Source organism: Brachyhypopomus gauderio, chromosome 5 (genome assembly GCF_052324685.1).
Source record: "Brachyhypopomus gauderio isolate BG-103 chromosome 5, BGAUD_0.2, whole genome shotgun sequence".
NCBI classification, from domain to species: domain Eukaryota; kingdom Metazoa; phylum Chordata; class Actinopteri; order Gymnotiformes; family Hypopomidae; genus Brachyhypopomus; species Brachyhypopomus gauderio.
Window position 1 is genome coordinate 19,385,267 of NC_135215.1, and position 16,898 is coordinate 19,402,164.

The window sequence follows — 16,898 nt, forward strand, 5'->3', positions numbered from 1 at the left end:
AACCTTCCGATATCCCAGCATGCCCTCTGGCCTCCTCCTTCATGAGAGCCTTACGGTAAGCCTGACCTCTGACCTTATGGCTACACCAACTCCAGGTAGTTACTCTGAGGGTTCTGAAGCGCTCTCTCCCTTTTCAGGTATCATGTTGGCTCTCTGGCGTTTGGAGCTCTGATTCTCACTATCGTGCAAATCATCCGGATTCTTCTAGAGTATATTGACCACAAATGCAGAGGTGTGACACACCTCATAGATTACTGCTGTGAACTAACGCTATACTGGAGAAGTTTGGTTTGGTGTTGAATTTATTCAACGAGTGTGTGTGTGTGTGTGTGTGTGTGTGTGTGTGTGTGTGTGTGTGTGTGCGTGTGTGTGTGTCCAGCTGCCCAGAATTGCTTTGCCAGATTTATCATATGCTGTTTGAAGTGCTGCTTCTGGTGTCTGGAGAAATTCATCAAGTTCCTCAACCGAAATGCTTATATCATGGTGAGATACATACACGCAACACTTTTCTTAAAACACTGAAATCAGCTGAAAACATCTTTAGGTACAGAAAGATGTCAGTGTGTGTTAGATGTCAGTGTGACTGTTAGACAGACCTTCTCATATGTCAGTCAGTGTGACTGTTCGGCTGTCAGCCCACGCAACTGCTTTCTTCAATCTATAGACTGTTATGAACCATTTTTTCCATACCATGTCAACACGTGTGTCTGATTCTGTGTAGTCTGTGTGACTGTTCTTCTGTAATGTTCCTGTACAGATTGCCATATATGGGAAAAACTTCTGTGTCTCAGCCAAGAACGCCTTTCTCCTCCTCATGAGGAACATCATACGGTAGGTGCTCCACCAGTGGGAGGAACCAAGAAGGCCCACACTGACAACAACGACATTATTACAATTTATTTCAAAGTGCTTCACAGCTACTTAAGAATAATTTTATGAACCTTCTCATTCAAAAAGAATCTGAAATAGAGAATGATCAAATCCACAATTAAAATGAACAGAATAAACAAACAAAATTAAATGACAGAATAATGCCCAACAACTCTAGCTTCCTATAGGGGGCGTGTTCAGCTTCCTACAGGGGGCGTGTTCAGCCGCATTTTAGGTTTCGAGTTCAACATGCTTATTGAAGGAGGTGAACCAGTTTGTTCAGAGCTTTGGGTGCTGGCCACCACTCCACTGCTGTCACTGAGTAGACCTGCTGGTGTGGAGTCTTCACAAGGACAGTCTGCGTTCTGAACCTGTAGAGGTGTAGTGCACCTGCTGAACATCTTATCTCCCCCCAGCTGCAGATTTCTGAAGAGCCGTGATGTGTTTGGGGTGAGGAGTGTAACCTCTCCCTAGATAACGCTCCAAAAAAAGGGGGGGAATAAGACCATTGTATGAAATTCAATGCCCAAGAAAACAACACCAGATCAGTCTAATATTACATACGAAACACCATTTATCCAAACCCCCCTCCCACACCCACATATACACCCTATAGAAACAGCCAATGGAGGGGTCCCTTGGATCTTGGATTGAAGAATGAACAGTCTATTGTGCCACAGATTTGGACAATCCCACCTGTCCAGAGTCTTTAGAAGGTTTTAGAGGAGGTTAGCAGACTTCCTAATTGATGCTGATGGAATCGGATGAGTTTTAGACTTAACTCCACAAGGATATACAACCATAACCAATCTCCCTCTGTATACACACAAACCCCAATATTATAACAAAAGTGGATCCATCAGAATGTCCACCCTGTTAATGGTATCATAACCATTTCAACATATGCCCATGTTGTCATTAGCATGTTCGCATTAGCATATTTAATTTAACAGATGCATAGAATACACATTTAAACAAAAGCATGTTAGCACTAGTTTTGCATATTTAAGCATGTTTAAGTTCTCCTTCCAAAGCTCAACAATATGTGTACCACACATGTGTAACCACACAGTTAAACATCAGCCAGTTTAACGATGTATCAAGAATACTTACACAAGGCATAAAACCAAGAGGTTTCCTCCCAGGGAGAAATAGTCCTTAGTACAATGTGTTCACCCAACAACTCGCTCCCTCTCCCCTAGAATTCCCAATATATAGTCAAAGCATAGGCAAAAAGCTCTAGAGGCCCCTTAGTGCCCGGGAGGCCAAAACCTCTGTACATAAAGCTATGTAACCAGTTTGGTTACATGAGGCAGGACGTGACTGTACTGATGCGCTGTGGTGTCTATGCAGGGTGGTGGTGCTGGATAAGGTGACGGACCTGCTGCTGTTCTTCGGGAAGCTGCTGGTGGTTGGTGGAGTGGGTAAGAAGCAGAGCTTCTCACGGCTCTGTGTCCTGAAAGACGAAGCTCACCAGTATCATGATGTCAGAAAGCCATAGTGACCTAGTACAGCCTTTATCCCACAAACACTCGCAACACGTGGCTCAATACTGGTCATCTTCACATCTTCTCATTTGTCAAAACTCTTGACTCACCGATCTCCCTCTCCTCACCTCCCATCAGGAGTGTTGGCGTTCTACTTCTTCTCTGGCAGGTTGGTCATTCCTGGTTCCTCCTTCACTGCATCAGCGCTGAACTACTACTGGATGCCCATCATAGTGAGTCTCCTGCTGTCTGTCTCCTGTTACCACGGCCTGGGCTTTACTACCACGGCCTGGGCTTTAGTACCATGGGTGTGGTGGGTCAGTATCCGTGTCAGGTGGCTACGTGGTGATCCAATTTCTTGTGTATTGTAATAGGCAGTAGTGTTTGGGGCCTATCTAATCGCTCAAGGATTCTTCAGCGTCTACAACATGTGTGTGGATACACTCTTCCTGTGCTTTTGTGAGTACTGTACACACCCATATCAGTTCATTTATTCTGCTTCTGATGACTTCTTAGGTCTCCTAATTTATTTGTTGGATTACTATATCAGAACTATAAATACATAATCATTTGACTGAGAAATAAAAAAAAATAACTTGTTAATAATAATTCTAATAATAACAAGCATTACAATAGTGTGCCAGCACCTGTGGTGCTTGTTCCCCTAGCAACAGTAGTGTGTATTTTCCCCAGTGGAGGATCTGGAGAGGAATGATGGAAGCGCAGAGAAGCCCTACTACATGTCCAAGAGCTTGATGAAGATCCTCAACAAGAAGAACAAACAGCCAAAGAAACAATGACCTGCCCTTCACCCCACCCTCCTCCTCCTCACTCCTTCAGAGCATCCGTGCACTCAGGATTCCTTTCAAGCTTTTTTATTTTGTTTGGGTAGCATTTCTTCATTTTTAGTGTGATAGCAGTTGAAAGCTGTGTGGCTTCATGAATCCAGCCAAGCCAAGTTAAACCAGACGCTCTGCCCTACAGCTGCTTCTAGCTGCCCTCCGGATTTAACCCAACGCATGCGGTGAGAATCTGTTTGATCCATGAGGAGCGGTCCATTTCAGGCCCGTGTAGGGGTGACTACTGCCCCTGGCTGACCAGAACAGCAGGTTTAGACACAGAACATGTGCAGTGGAATCCACTCACTGTGTTTTAATGATCTTTTAAATGATAGGAAGTTTTTTTTTGTTTGTTGCTATTTTTGTTTCTTACCGAGATACACAGTAAAATAATTTGTGATACAACTGATCATATTTGTGCATAGTCATGTTACTAAATGTAATTTTGCCTTCTGGCATCTATTTCCACGGTTATTTGGCTTGTTTTGATTCCCAAACAATGACTTTGCATGTTAGAGCACTTTTCCTATGAATACATACTGCATTTTATAGGTTTTTATTTTTGAAATAACGGAACATGCACAATTTTCAGAGCATGTCACTTTAAGGAATTTGTGTTGTTGTACACTTATTCAGCCAAAGTGCCTTTAAATGATATTTTACCACTATATTAATGCCACTGCAGTTGATCTGGGTGACCAGAGGATATTTATTAAACTAGTTTACATTTTACACAAATTCTCCTTCTCGTTCAGTTTCTGTGAAATGCTTTATGTATATGTAGAACATGATCTATAACTTTTCAAGAAGTTGAATAATGCAACATAAAAAAGTCAGTCAGAAACTGCCTCTAAATGGCTTTATTTGGGGGATAAGACTCCCATAAATACCAAACTAACCTTCCTCTCATAATATAAACACACCATGTATTCCAAACGTGTTCCGTACTTTTAGAGTAGGACATGTTAATCACAGAGGCTTTGGTTTATTATGAACACTGCTGCCTATAGGCTAATCAGGGTGGTCACATGACCTACCTGAGCAGCATGTTACCTCACCTGTTTCCATAACAAGGGTGTGGCTTATATTTCGCTGGAGAGCTTCACATTCCTTCACCTGCATGTTAACGATCCCATAATAAATGCAGCACTTCAATTTAAATCCAGAATTTTATGTATTTACTGTTGGTGTAACACTTAAATCACACCAATAACAATGTGCCACCCCTGTGCAGTTTGGAACATTTATTTATGGGTGGACAGCATGGATCTGTCAGTCTGTTTACGTCTCAGACCCACGACCTGCTTGAGCACCTGAAAGACAGTGTCCACAGAAACAGTCTTTCCTTTTATTGGGTTCACGGTCTGAAATACCAGTAACACAGATTTGGATTAAACAGTGAAATGCAGAAAGAATTGTGGAGTAGCCCAGGTCCTCCGCAGCATCAAGGCAATAACCGTCTCTGCCCAACACAACCCAATCATTAGGAATTATGATAAACATACACCACTCATGAGAAGTTGTAGAATTCTGTGCAAATGCACTCCCCAAATGAGCTGGTTTCAGTTTATGATTTCAGTCCTTCCCCAGTGGGACGATAGCTCCGAGTCCCACGTTGTCTCCCCATCTTCTCAACAAGCACTGTGATGCTTCACGAATGTATGTCCACTTGAACATCTGCCTTGGGTTGTAGAACTCCACTCCTGTTCTAGAACCTGTTCGTGCTTAGTTCAGTTGTAGAGTTTAAAATTCTACTCCCTTTGAGATGAGCTAAAGTCAAATTCAGATTTAAATTTACTAACAGAGTTGTGTGAAGTTGATCATTAAATTCAGTACCTGAACTGGCTAACCCGAAGTGAAATAGATTCTATGGTACGTGTTCCTTCGTGTCTGGTTGCTAATGGCAGTTACTAGGGCGCCATTCAAACCCCCAGAAGCCAGAGCACAACTGAGATGAGCTGGGGCTCTCATCACCAAAAGAAACACATCACCAGCCAGGCAGCACTAGCCGAAAGAGGAGAAACCATCATCTGACATGAGATCAGTTCAATCAGATCTAGTTATACAGAAATGTGTCCACAAGCCTCCATCTCATGTCTCTCCATTAATCCCATTACGAAACAATGAGATACACTTAAAACATTTACAATATTCATATATACACACAGAATATACACACAGAATATTCACACACAAATGGTCAACAGTTGGGAGATTAAGTGCCATGGCAACAGAGTTGTGGTTTCACTGTTAAACTGTAAGGTAACATTAGTTTTGTGAGTTGTTCACCAGGATGTTCAGCTTTAAAAACTGTTTACAAAACAAAGATGCTTCAAGTTCATTTCAAATGAAGTAGAGCATTAGAGTAGCCAAGAATAGAAATAGGATTATTTTGATGAATTTTGACTTAGTATAATTTCCATTTCTACAGTTCTACAGCAAAAACAGTGATTATTAATCTAAATAGGTTGGCAATTCATTTTGTAAAAAATCTCTAAACTAGCCACCTGATTCATGGCATTATCCTTAACGCTTTACCGAAACATCCAAAAGCAGTCCAGAGTTCACCTCATATGTAGATATCCACGACTGGAGATCAGTGTCTAAACACAGGAGGCTGACAGAAGGAGACAGGCCAGCACTGGAAGAGTGCAATACCATTACCAATACCAGTAATACCAGTCTAACACCATTCAGTAGTGTTTTAACATTCCCTTCCACTGACCCGTATGACCACTTCCGAGGGCAGGAGGAGCCTGATAAGAACGCAATCGCCTGTCAACACAAACGCGGATTCAACCAACCGTATGTTTGCTGCAGACAGTGTAGTCATACTAACAACAAAGGCTACAAAAAGGCTATTGGGATCATTTTCTGAACATCAGGCAAGTTCATTACATTTTTCCATCATTAATAACCAAGCAAGTTCCAAGATAAACACAAGGACCGTGCCAAGTTAATCTAATAATACGCTTTTACAGTTCACAAAGTGATTTACAGAGAATAGAATTAAAAAAATGTAATAAAGCTTATTCGATCCTGAAATCTGTAACCTGTTTGCCAGAAACATTTTTTGATGAAAATGTTTGTGCTGGGGCTTAAACAGTTTTGTCTGCTTTTATCATCACTGCTGAAATAGGAACCGCATGAGATCACAATGCTTTCTGGGTAGGTTTTGCTGCTGAACTGGACATTTAATATGGCGTCTCCTGAGAGGAAGTGGTGAGATGAAGTGGGCAAGGGCATGTTAAAGACTACTGAAACAAGCACTGCCTCTGGAGCTTTCATTTCCTGGCTGGAGGTGGGCAGTGATCAACACCTGGAAATACTGCCCTCTAGGGGTAAACATGGGAACCACTAAAGACCCAACACCCAGAAACAGATTAAACCCAGCTCAAAAAGGTCTTTCAGCAGTCACACCTAAACAAGAAGGTAACTTGGACCAGTGCTAAGAATATTCATCTAGACTAGGAAGGCAACTCCAGGCTTATCTCCGAGTCCACTCTCTGTGCATCTCAGAAACACTTATTTTCCCTGACTAATCATCATTTAATACCATTGAACATCAGGTATGATTCACTGTAGAGGGATTTCACAGATGACTAGAGCTCAACAATAAATGGCCAGAAATGTGACCGGAGTGGAGAGGGAGAGAGCACACACACACAGACACACACTCACGCGCGCGCACACACACCTCTTCAGCTGAACACTGACCCAGGAGCAGCACAGAGGTGGGGCTGCCGAGAAGAGGCGGGGCCACCGCACAAAGGCGGGGTCAAACACGGGTCCCTCCCAACACACCACCACACCTCTACACACACTACTCTACTGTTCATTTTATTTACTTTTTTAACAATGTTTTTGAGCATTTGCATAAAAAGAATTGTCTTTGGTATTAAAATGTGTTGCTTAATACGAGTTGTGAAACAATGATTAATAATCATTAGAAAAAGAAGTTAGAAAAATGCTAAAGTTTCATGTTCCGAAGAACTGTGTGTGTGTGTGTGTGTGTGTGTGTGTGTGTGTGTGGGTATGCATGCTTTGTGTGTGTGTGTGTGTGTCTCTTCACACACTCCATTGCTGCAATGTTTTTGATTCTGAACAAATACCAAAGAGTTCCAAAAACATCCAAATAATCACTGGGTTCACTCAGTTAAGGATAATCATCAAATTCACTCAAGTTTACCTACTTAAGGACCCTCATCAAACTCCAACCTGCTTTTGGTTAAGGAGTTCAGACAAGTAATACTGTCACTTTTCTCTCCTCAAGCCCGACACTATATCAAACGGTCCCTAACAGTGTGACTCCAGCTGTTCTAGTGTGTGCATACATTTACTGAACAGAAGAACTCATTACAAGCAAAAGCTCGTCACACTTTAAATGCAAGACTACATGTTTATGTAGAGGACACAAAGAGCTTATTTAGAACAGTAGTTTGTGTGGGAGTTTGCACCCCAATCCACTGACCACACCCCATTTCCATTGACCACACCCCCTGTTTCCACTGACCACACCCCCTCTGTTTCTGTCTCTAGCCCTATCACCATCCCTCGCTCACACATTTGTTCCTCATTCACACACACACACAGACACACACACCCTTTCACACACTCAGCATCCAGAAGAAGAAGAAGATGGCCAGGAAGAGGAACAGCGAGTCTTGCCAGTTGTTGCCGTTGTTAGGGTTACCATTGCCTTGGTGATCGCCTGCATAATGCGGATCTAAGGACATAGGAGGACAGTCACCAATTAGCACCTTCCTTATGATAGTAAAGTGGTGAGTGGGGAGAGAGAGAGCGAGAGTGTGTACACTCACCTTCTCTGTGCAAATGGGTGGAGGTGTGTACACTACAGGCCAAAGGTTTGGACACACCTTCTCATTGAATGCACTTTTATTTCCATGGCTATTTACATATATGAATGAATACATGGAGTTATGTACTTAACAAAAACAAAAAGTGAAATAACTGAAAACATGTTTTATATTCTAGTTCCTTCATAATAGCCACCATTTGCTCTGATTACTGCTTTGCACACTCGTGGCATTCTCTCAATGAGCTTACACTAAGGAACCCTGAACAAACCTCAAAACCAAAGGGTGGCTATTTTGAAGAAACAAATATAAAACGTGTTTTCAGTTATTTCACCTTTTTTGTTAAGTACATAACTCCACATGTGTTCATTCAGTTTTGATGCCTTCAGTGAATCTACAATGTAAATAGTCATGGGAATAAAGAAAGCGCACCGAATGAGAAGGTGTGTCCAAACTTTTGGCCTGTAGTGTATGTGTGGACTGACCTTGTCCATGAGAAGGTGTGAGTGGCATGTGTAAGATGAGACACACTGGACAAATTCACTATTCCCACAGTGTGTAGATTGTCCTTGTCTGTGGAAAGGGGTGTGTGTGTGTGTACTGACCTTGTCTGTGGTTGAAAGGATCGTTGGTGTTAAAGACTGTGGTGAAAAAACCGAAAGGGAAAGCACCGATGCCAAAGGACATGTGGAACCCTGTATCACCGTATCCCTGAAACACCTGGGGGGAGGTTCAAACATTAGAGAATTTATAACCAGAGCACCACCCCCTTACAACTGTTCAAATACTCCTTAAAAATAAGGAGGGCCATGAGTAAAGCAATGGCAATTCCTGGATGGTCCTTCTGGCCTATAAAGCTGGAGATAAACCTAGCACTGCCCTAAACCCACTGCAGACCATGACCGGTCAGATCAGTGCTGTTAGTCTACATGTGCAGAGAGTGAGAGTGGGAGTGAGAATGGGAGTGGGGGTGAGGGTGGGGGTGGGGGTGAGGGTGGGGGTAGAAGTGAGGGTGGGGGTGAGGGTGGGGGTGGGGGTGAGGGTGAAGATGGGGGTGAGGGTGGAGGTGAAGATGGGGGTGAGGGTGGGGGTGAGGGTGGGGGTGGGAGTGAGGGTGGGGGTGGCAGTGAGGGTGAGGGTGGGAGTGAGGGTGAGGGTGGGAGTGAGGGTGAGGGTGGGAGTGAGGGTGGAGGTGAAGATGGGGGTGAGGGTGGGAGTGAGGGTGGGAGTGAGTCTGGACAAACCCCTCTGCTTTCAGGCTCTGTTCTCTGTCCTTGAGGTCGTGGTGGAGTTTTCAATCTGTAAAGACACATACACACACACACATAAAATCACCCTGTACAGGACCAGAAACACAATAACCATCAGGCCCACAGCACTTACACACTCATATATTCTCCCCCCATATACACACAGTACCTAGCCCCCCCCCCCCCCCCCCCCCCCCCCACACACACACACACACACACAGTACCTGCCCCCCCTACACACACACACACACACACACACACACACACACACACACACACACACACACACACAGCACCTGGGGTCTTCCTGACTGCTGCTGCCACGCCCATAAAGAGGGATCACTTTATCTCTGCTGATTCCAGCCTTACAAACAGGACACTGCTGTCTGCTGGGCCTGGTCTCGAGCCACTAAGAAAGAAAGAAAGAAAGAAAGAAAGAAAGAGAGAGAGAAATAAACAAGAGCAAGATCCTGTAAGCGCTGCTAATCATGCATATTACAACCTGAGAATCACTTCCTTTCATATACAGAATGGGAGGGGCGGATCTTACCAAGAAAAACACACAGAGACCCGTGACACAGCAGGACAGAAACTCAACACCACCAGGGAAGTCATGTAGTCCACCTGCTGCTGGCCTACCTCACAGACTCCTTAGTGTGCACCTTTCTCTTAATGTCATATGAATTGGTATCAAGATGAAATTCTTATCATTTCTGCCTTTTTTCATTTTGAATTAGTCCTGCAGATGAATAATGACATCACAGTTACATTTTCAGTAAACCCTTGCTTAATTGTATTTTACTTATTTAGCTAATAAATATATTGCTATATAATATTGCTAATGACGACTAAAATGGACAGATTTGACACGAGTTTCCGTGTTGTCCCAGTGAAGAACAGCGAGTCTTGACATGAGACAGACGGGTTGAGCTGCTGCATCTCAAAGCCACTGTGCTCACACCTCAGAGACTCCTGCCGGGTCAAGGGTCACTTGGCTGTGATTTGGCTGCCCTAGCGACCCCTAACCTAATCCAGGAGGAGTGCACGGGGAGGCACTAGATCCTATTTTAAGTATTTCATGTGTTTCCATAAACCCATGTGAATGAATCGGGTCCTTCTTGTGCTCTATCTCTCACAGCTGGATAAACGGTGTGACTGTGCTCCTATGAGGGACTGAAACGTGCTCATGTCTGGGATTTAAGGCAATGTTCCAGAATACCTTCACTCCTTGGGAGACAAAAGGCCATCAGACTCCAGTCAAGGCCGGCTACACCTGCACTCAACCCCGCCTCCTCACCAACCCCGCCCCTCTCACCAACCCAGCCTCCTCCCACACACACACTAGAGGTCAAGACCAGCACATTTAGATGGTAGGAGTTGGACCCGGACCAGTAGGAGATGGACCAGTAGGAGATGGATGGTATAAAGGGAACATAAAATATAAGGGGAAAGATGAAGGCTTAAAATGACAATCTTCCTTACCTGATGAAGACAGGGCCAGCTGGGGAGGGAGAGAGAGAGAGAGAGAGAGAGAGATGTCAGTGGATCTGTCAGAAATGAACAGCGCTCACCTTTGAAACAGTTAAGCAGATATCATAGTGCTGATGTCAGTCCTGCTTTGGCCCTACACATCCCAGCTGACTGTTTTTGTTTTACCCTTGATTTACCCACATCCCAATGCTCAGCCCACAAACATCAAGTCAATTTAAAAATAAAGGTCACATGACTGTAGTAACAGAACATCCTTTTATTCACGCTATTTTCCATGACAACGCTGGGCAGGGCCATCTTGGTTGACTTTGTGTTAGAACTTCCGGTGCTACGGATACGCTGATAACGATTACAAGCAAAACGACAACAAACACAAAATGACTAGCATAATATGTTCAGTTAGAGCAGAGGTGGCCAACCCGTCAGAGACCAAGAACCACAAGAGTCCAAATTATTAGCGGAGAGGATGTAAAATGGACACAAATTAAGTATATAGCACAAACTTCGATATAAACATAAGTCGTGATATGCTTCAGGACTTTGTCACGTTTGGAGCACACTACGAGCTCTGTTATGTACACAACTGTTGTTTTCTAGGTAAAAAGTGGATAAACTCCGTTATCAACACTCATTATAACGTCACTGACCTGCGCTCGCTTTTAGGAAGAAAAGAACAGACAGTGTCAGTAGTTTTTAAACCTCCCTCAGTCGTGTGCGGTGCCTTTGCTGCACCTCGTATGTGGTTTATTACAAACGTGTGACAGAAGAACCGCGACTCACCAACGAGACTCAAATCACAATCACAATATCACAGATACTTCATACCGCTAGTCTCCAGTTTTCCACTACGCCGGTTTTAAAGGTATTAGCGGCTCACTAGGCTTGTAAACAAACCGCGCAGCACGAAGATGTATCAGTGTGTCGCCCTCAGAGCTGATGAGGTAACCGGGCCACGACACATACCGTTAGTGCAGGTGAGAGTGGACCGGCTGGGGAGACGCATGAAACCAGGCAAAGAGCCGCAGGTTGGCCACTCCTGAGTTAGAGGGTGTCACAATAATTGGAAGAAGAGGAAAACTTGGCGTGACCAACAGTGTTACGAACACAGCTCGAAAAGATCCGAGTGTTGTGGGGCACCTTATAACTTATATCCACCGCCTTCCAAAGAAGAGGACCTGCGTCTAAGGCTGAAGGCGCTAAATTTAAAACATCCACCCAAACGTCCATACGTCTGCTCTTATCATTTTGTGGAGGGGAAACCAACACCAGATCATCCTTATCCCGAGAAATGGCTCGGTTATGAAGCTCCGATGAAGCAAACGTGTCGGGTGCTTGTGAGGCTATCAGATAAGTAACTATTTTATAATCAGTGGCCACATCTTTTCCTTGCATTCATTTAGTAATTTTAAGTAATTAAGTAAAGAAGTAAATAGACAAGAATGCCTATTTTATGAAAAAAATCATTAAAATATAGTAGTGTACACTAATGCAAAAATAGCTGACCGGAAGTTCTAACACAATGGCGGAAGAAACACACACTTGAAAGTGGGCGTGGCGAAATACGGTAAATGAACAGGTCAGAAACAGGAAGCAGAAGACTGCAGGAGTTGCCCGGCAACACTCTCCATGAACTCACAGCGGATATCTAAACAACGATCCAGTAATGATTTATTTAGGCCACTGGAACACATTACATCTCACATGTGTACAGTTATATAGTACAGTTCAAAATACTAATGTTTGAACAATCTTAGACAATCTATGAATGAATCTCTATGCACGAGTCAGACAAGAACTCCATGAAAGTGTGTAGAAAGGAAAGTGTGTGTGTGGTGAAACTGAGCCCAGCATGAGACAGTGTTTACTAAACTTCATCTGGTTGGGATGGACACTGTCCCGCTAGCTGCAGGGCTCAATATTTACAACAGGGCTTCATATCAAAGTCCCACTGGTGTCTGACCTACAGACCAAAACAATGGCCTATGGGCGGAGGATGAAACGCTCTAGTTTACTGATCTCAAACGTGAGAAGCCCTGTAAAAACACAGCAGGCCACTGTGTTCAGCAGCTTGACGTTTACCTGTCTGTCAGGTCACCTCTCTGTTTGTGGTTGTCTATAATGCCATCACATTCAACATCCAAACCTTTATTCACAAAACAACTCTAATCCAAACTGTGGTTCAGCATTTCACACTATAAACATCTTGTCAGCACTTGCTGTGTTTTCTGTCCCCCTATAGAGCAACTGTTGCCCTCCAATTATGCCAGTCACATTTATCCCAAGATTGAAATGATCCCATGTTCAAACAAGGGATGATCTCTGACAAGATGCAGAGGAGATGTAAATAAGTTGAATAACAAAGATGAACAAACAGGGTGGAACGGAAAACACACTAAATATACTGGCAGTAACAATCTAAAAGTTCACATTACACTGCTTCATTTACTTGAGAAGAACAGAATCACACCCCTAAGTGCACGTTTTGCTCTCCTTACAGTTGCAACGAGTCTGACTGTTCACCTTCACTTAACCCATGAGATTCCTCAACACTGGTCCAAACCACAGCCTTCTCTGTGCGGGTAGAACGGTGTGAAGAACAGGAGAAAGGTGTGATGGCCTGAAATGCAGAGCTGGTCTTGTCACTGGGTGTGCTCCGATCACAACAAAGCGTCCTCTAAATGAATACACTTTAGCCAACAGACCGACACTTATCCAAATAAAACAACACGCATTTCACAAACGTTACACAAGGGGTTTTTTGCAGTGAACAGTCTAAAGGCTATAGATAATTGCCTTTGTAATCATGGGCCCGCTGCTTTATCTGTTTCAAAGTTTGTCAGTAGCTAAAGTTTGACAGGCCGCTACTTTCACCTAATAGCTTTTGTAGCCATCCAAGGTCCATAACAAACGCAACACATACACTGACATCACAGGAATGCTACCACAGCTAACTAGATAAATAAGATGCGCTTTCAGGATTATCTCTAGTACACAATTAAGAGAGCTACAAAGCAGGCTACATAAACCATATTCATACTGTCACATACAAGCGGTTTACCAATGATCCGCTGGCCAACACTCAGATTAACGCTTTTCCTGGCCGCAAATCCCCAGCTAGCTAGCGCCGCTACTAGGTAGCTAACCCAACCCTACCCAGTACCCACCTTTGTTGAATGTGGGTTACAGTTTGTGTCAAGTTTAGACAGAAACGACACTGACGTTACAACACTCAGTAACACGCACAAATACGAAGAAGCACAAATACATTCAGTGTTTTATTTTAGTCTGTCCCGTCCCTGGGAAGACAATCTCCTAACGGATACGCAGCTAACGGTCGCTAGCTAGCCAACAGTCAAATCTAATTTCACACAGGTCAACACTTTCACAACAGGACAGCCAGATATGAACCACTCACACACGGACGTAAATCTAGACTAACCCACAGAGATAACAACGTCGCTCCATGGATTAAAGTCCATTCAGAAAAACATGTAATCAGTATTAAGTACGTCAGGTAGTTAGCTTGGGTTAGCTAGAGTTAGCTTGGGTTAGCTTGGGTTAGCTAGAGTTAGCTTGGGTTAGCCATGGTTAATTGGGGTTCGCTAGGGTTAGCCTGGGTTAACCCTAGCTTGGGTTAGCTATGGTTAGCTTGGGTTAGCTATGGTTAGCTTGGGTTAGCTATGGTTAGCTAGAGTTAGCTATGGTTAGCTAGAGTTAGCTATGGTTAGCTTGGGTTAGCTAGAGTTAGCCAGGGTTAGCCAGGGTTAGCTGTCCTAATTCACTGGATTAATAACGTCGTACCAAAACAGGTGTCCGCACAGGCTGATCACGGCGTCCCTGGCAGTGTCCAGACAGATGTTACACTCGAATGTTGCTCGGTCTCGTTCCCGTTCGCCCTCCCCGCCACTCCCACCAGCCTGGCCGTCACGTTCGTTGCTGTTCTCCCCGGCGGGAATTCCTCCTCTGCTGGCCGGTCCGCTGTCACTCGAGGAACGGGGATCCGCAGCAGCCATACTCGGTGTCTCGGAAGCGAGTGCTCACGACCCAACGTGAGCGCGCGATCCTCAGACTGCACCTGTATGTGAACTTCCGTTTCCGCAGCAAGGATGGTCAGGCCCGAACACTAAACATTAAACAGGGTTGCCAACTCTCACGCATTGAGCGTGAGACACACGCATTTGACCGTTTTCACACGCTCTCACGCCATTTCCGATTTCTCACGCCGAAAAAAAAATTAGTTTATTTACCTCTGATCTACATCTATGATTCAATGAGTTACTAGTTCGCTCTGGCGCCAACCACCGGCGATCGATAGATCGCGATATAATACTTATAAAAATTTTACCTTCGTTCAAAAGACGTTTAAAAAAGACATTGCAAAAACTTTCATTCTGGCTTTTCAGTGGACGTCTTTTGAACGTCTGACGAAGACGTTTAATTGACGTCTTTTGGACGTCTATTACTGACGTTCACTTGACGTCAATAATGTATCGAACGCCGTTTGGGTCAAAACGTCTAGAATGACGTCCGTGTTAACACGTCAAATTTGGACGTCTTAAGACGTACAAAAATGCCGTGTTAAGACGTCACTTTTTGACGTCTTAAGACGTTTTAACGTCTTAACACGACGTTTAAAATTGGGTGCTACCACTTCATCAATTGCTGAGGGGAGAAATCCAAACACTGCCAAAAAGCCCCGCCCCCATTGTGAAAGCAGCAAATAGAGCAAAGAGGACACAGAACCACTTCTCTTTAACCCCTTCAGACCCGAATTATGTTCCAGTAATGAAAAAAAATATACAAATGCAATTTTCTGTCTGTAATGAACTCCAAAACAAGACTCAGTAAAAAAAATTAAATATAATACTTTTATAGTAATTTTTTTTATGTCCACTGCAGTGGATGGTGGGTCTTAACTGTTGTAAAGCAATGCTATACAATATGTATAATTTTATGGTTTGTTTGTTTTTCCCTTTTTGAACATAAACCTGATCAATAGACTAAAAATGCTATCCAAGTTTTGGGAACATCTCTTATTATGAAAAAGTAATATATATAACAAGGAGAAATTAGTTGAAATTATGGATGCATGTACGATTCCCAGTACATTCGCAAACCTCAGAACTCCCATTGCAATGTGCAAGCCTACAAGGGCTTCTATTTCATGCACTGACGCACTGCCATCTTCAGAAGTTTTCTGATGACTCTGCAATAGTTGGTTGTATCAGCAGGGGTGAAGAGGATGAGTACAGGACAACGGTGAAGGACTTTGTCACATGGTGTGAGCTGAACCATCTACAGCTCAATGTGATAAAGACAAAAGAACTAGTGGTGGATCTAAGGAGGAACAAGGCACCAGTGACCCCTGTGTCCATCAATGGGGTCAGTGTAGACACTGTTGAGGAATATAAATATCTAGGGGTCCACATCGATAATAAACTGGACTGGGCTAAGAACACTGACGCCCTTTACAAAAAGGGACAAAGTCGTCTCTACTTTTTGAGGCGCCTGAGGTCCTTTAACATCTGTCAGGTCATGCTAAAAGTCTTTTATGAGTCTGTGGTGGCGAGTGCTATCCTCTATGCCGTCACATGCTGGGGTAGCAGACTGAGGAGGGAGGACGCCAACAGATTCAATAAATTAATACGCAGGGCCGGTGATGTAGTGGGTGTGGAGCTGGACTCTTTGGATGCAGTCTCTGATAGAAGGATGCTCTCTAGACTGCATGTCATTATGGACAATGTCTCCCATCCACTACACAATCTAGTGATGAGACATAGGAGCACATTCACCGCTCGTCTCATCACACCAAAATGTACCACAGAGCGTCACAGGAGGTCATTCCTACATGTGGCCATGAAGCTCTATAACTCCTCTCTCAATACATGACACAATACAGGACACTACTGTTTATTTTCAGTTTATTTTTATTTTATTGTTAATTTAATTTAATTTAATTTTATTACATATTATGTGCAATACCTACTTATTTTACATTTTATTTTAAATTCAATATTAGGATGTTTATTCTTTATTATTTTGTACATATTTTTATATTTTATAGAGGTGTTTTATTAAAATAATATGCAAATGGTTGCACTGTAACAAAAGCAATTTCCCCCTGGGATTAATAAAGTATTCTGA

At 43.5% G+C, this 16,898-nt stretch overlaps 2 protein-coding genes across 3 annotated transcripts in view; one reads left to right on the top strand and one right to left on the bottom strand.

Moving 5' to 3' along the window:
* The window catches only part of slc44a4 (solute carrier family 44 member 4), a 36,728-nt gene extending 32,840 nt beyond the window's left edge, over nt 1-3,888 (top strand). Inside the window, exons 16-23 of one of the 2 annotated variants that reach the window (XM_077006252.1) lie at nt 1-55; nt 138-232; nt 380-483; nt 758-831; nt 2,224-2,294; nt 2,496-2,590; nt 2,732-2,816; nt 3,051-3,888. The exon at nt 1-55 is cut by the window's left edge and continues 205 nt beyond it. In XM_077006252.1, the coding sequence (XP_076862367.1) occupies nt 1-55; nt 138-232; nt 380-483; nt 758-831; nt 2,224-2,294; nt 2,496-2,590; nt 2,732-2,816; nt 3,051-3,157 (686 nt within the window). In that variant the 3' untranslated portion in view covers nt 3,158-3,888. The remainder of the gene's footprint in view (nt 56-137; nt 233-379; nt 484-757; nt 832-2,223; nt 2,295-2,495; nt 2,591-2,731; nt 2,817-3,050) is intronic. The other variant, XM_077006253.1, reaches the window with a different exon arrangement.
* A 642-nt stretch (nt 3,889-4,530) lies between these two features.
* Nucleotides 4,531-14,979, bottom strand: rnf5 (ring finger protein 5). The gene is made up of 6 exons (XM_077006254.1): nt 14,556-14,979; nt 10,746-10,764; nt 9,560-9,672; nt 9,258-9,312; nt 8,619-8,733; nt 4,531-7,922 (listed from the first exon to the last, which is right to left on the bottom strand). The coding sequence occupies exons 1-6, from the start codon at nt 14,765-14,767 to the stop codon at nt 7,804-7,806; spliced, it is 633 nt and encodes a 210-aa protein (XP_076862369.1). The 5' UTR covers nt 14,768-14,979; the 3' UTR covers nt 4,531-7,803.
* Between the last annotated feature and the right edge of the window lie 1,919 nt (nt 14,980-16,898).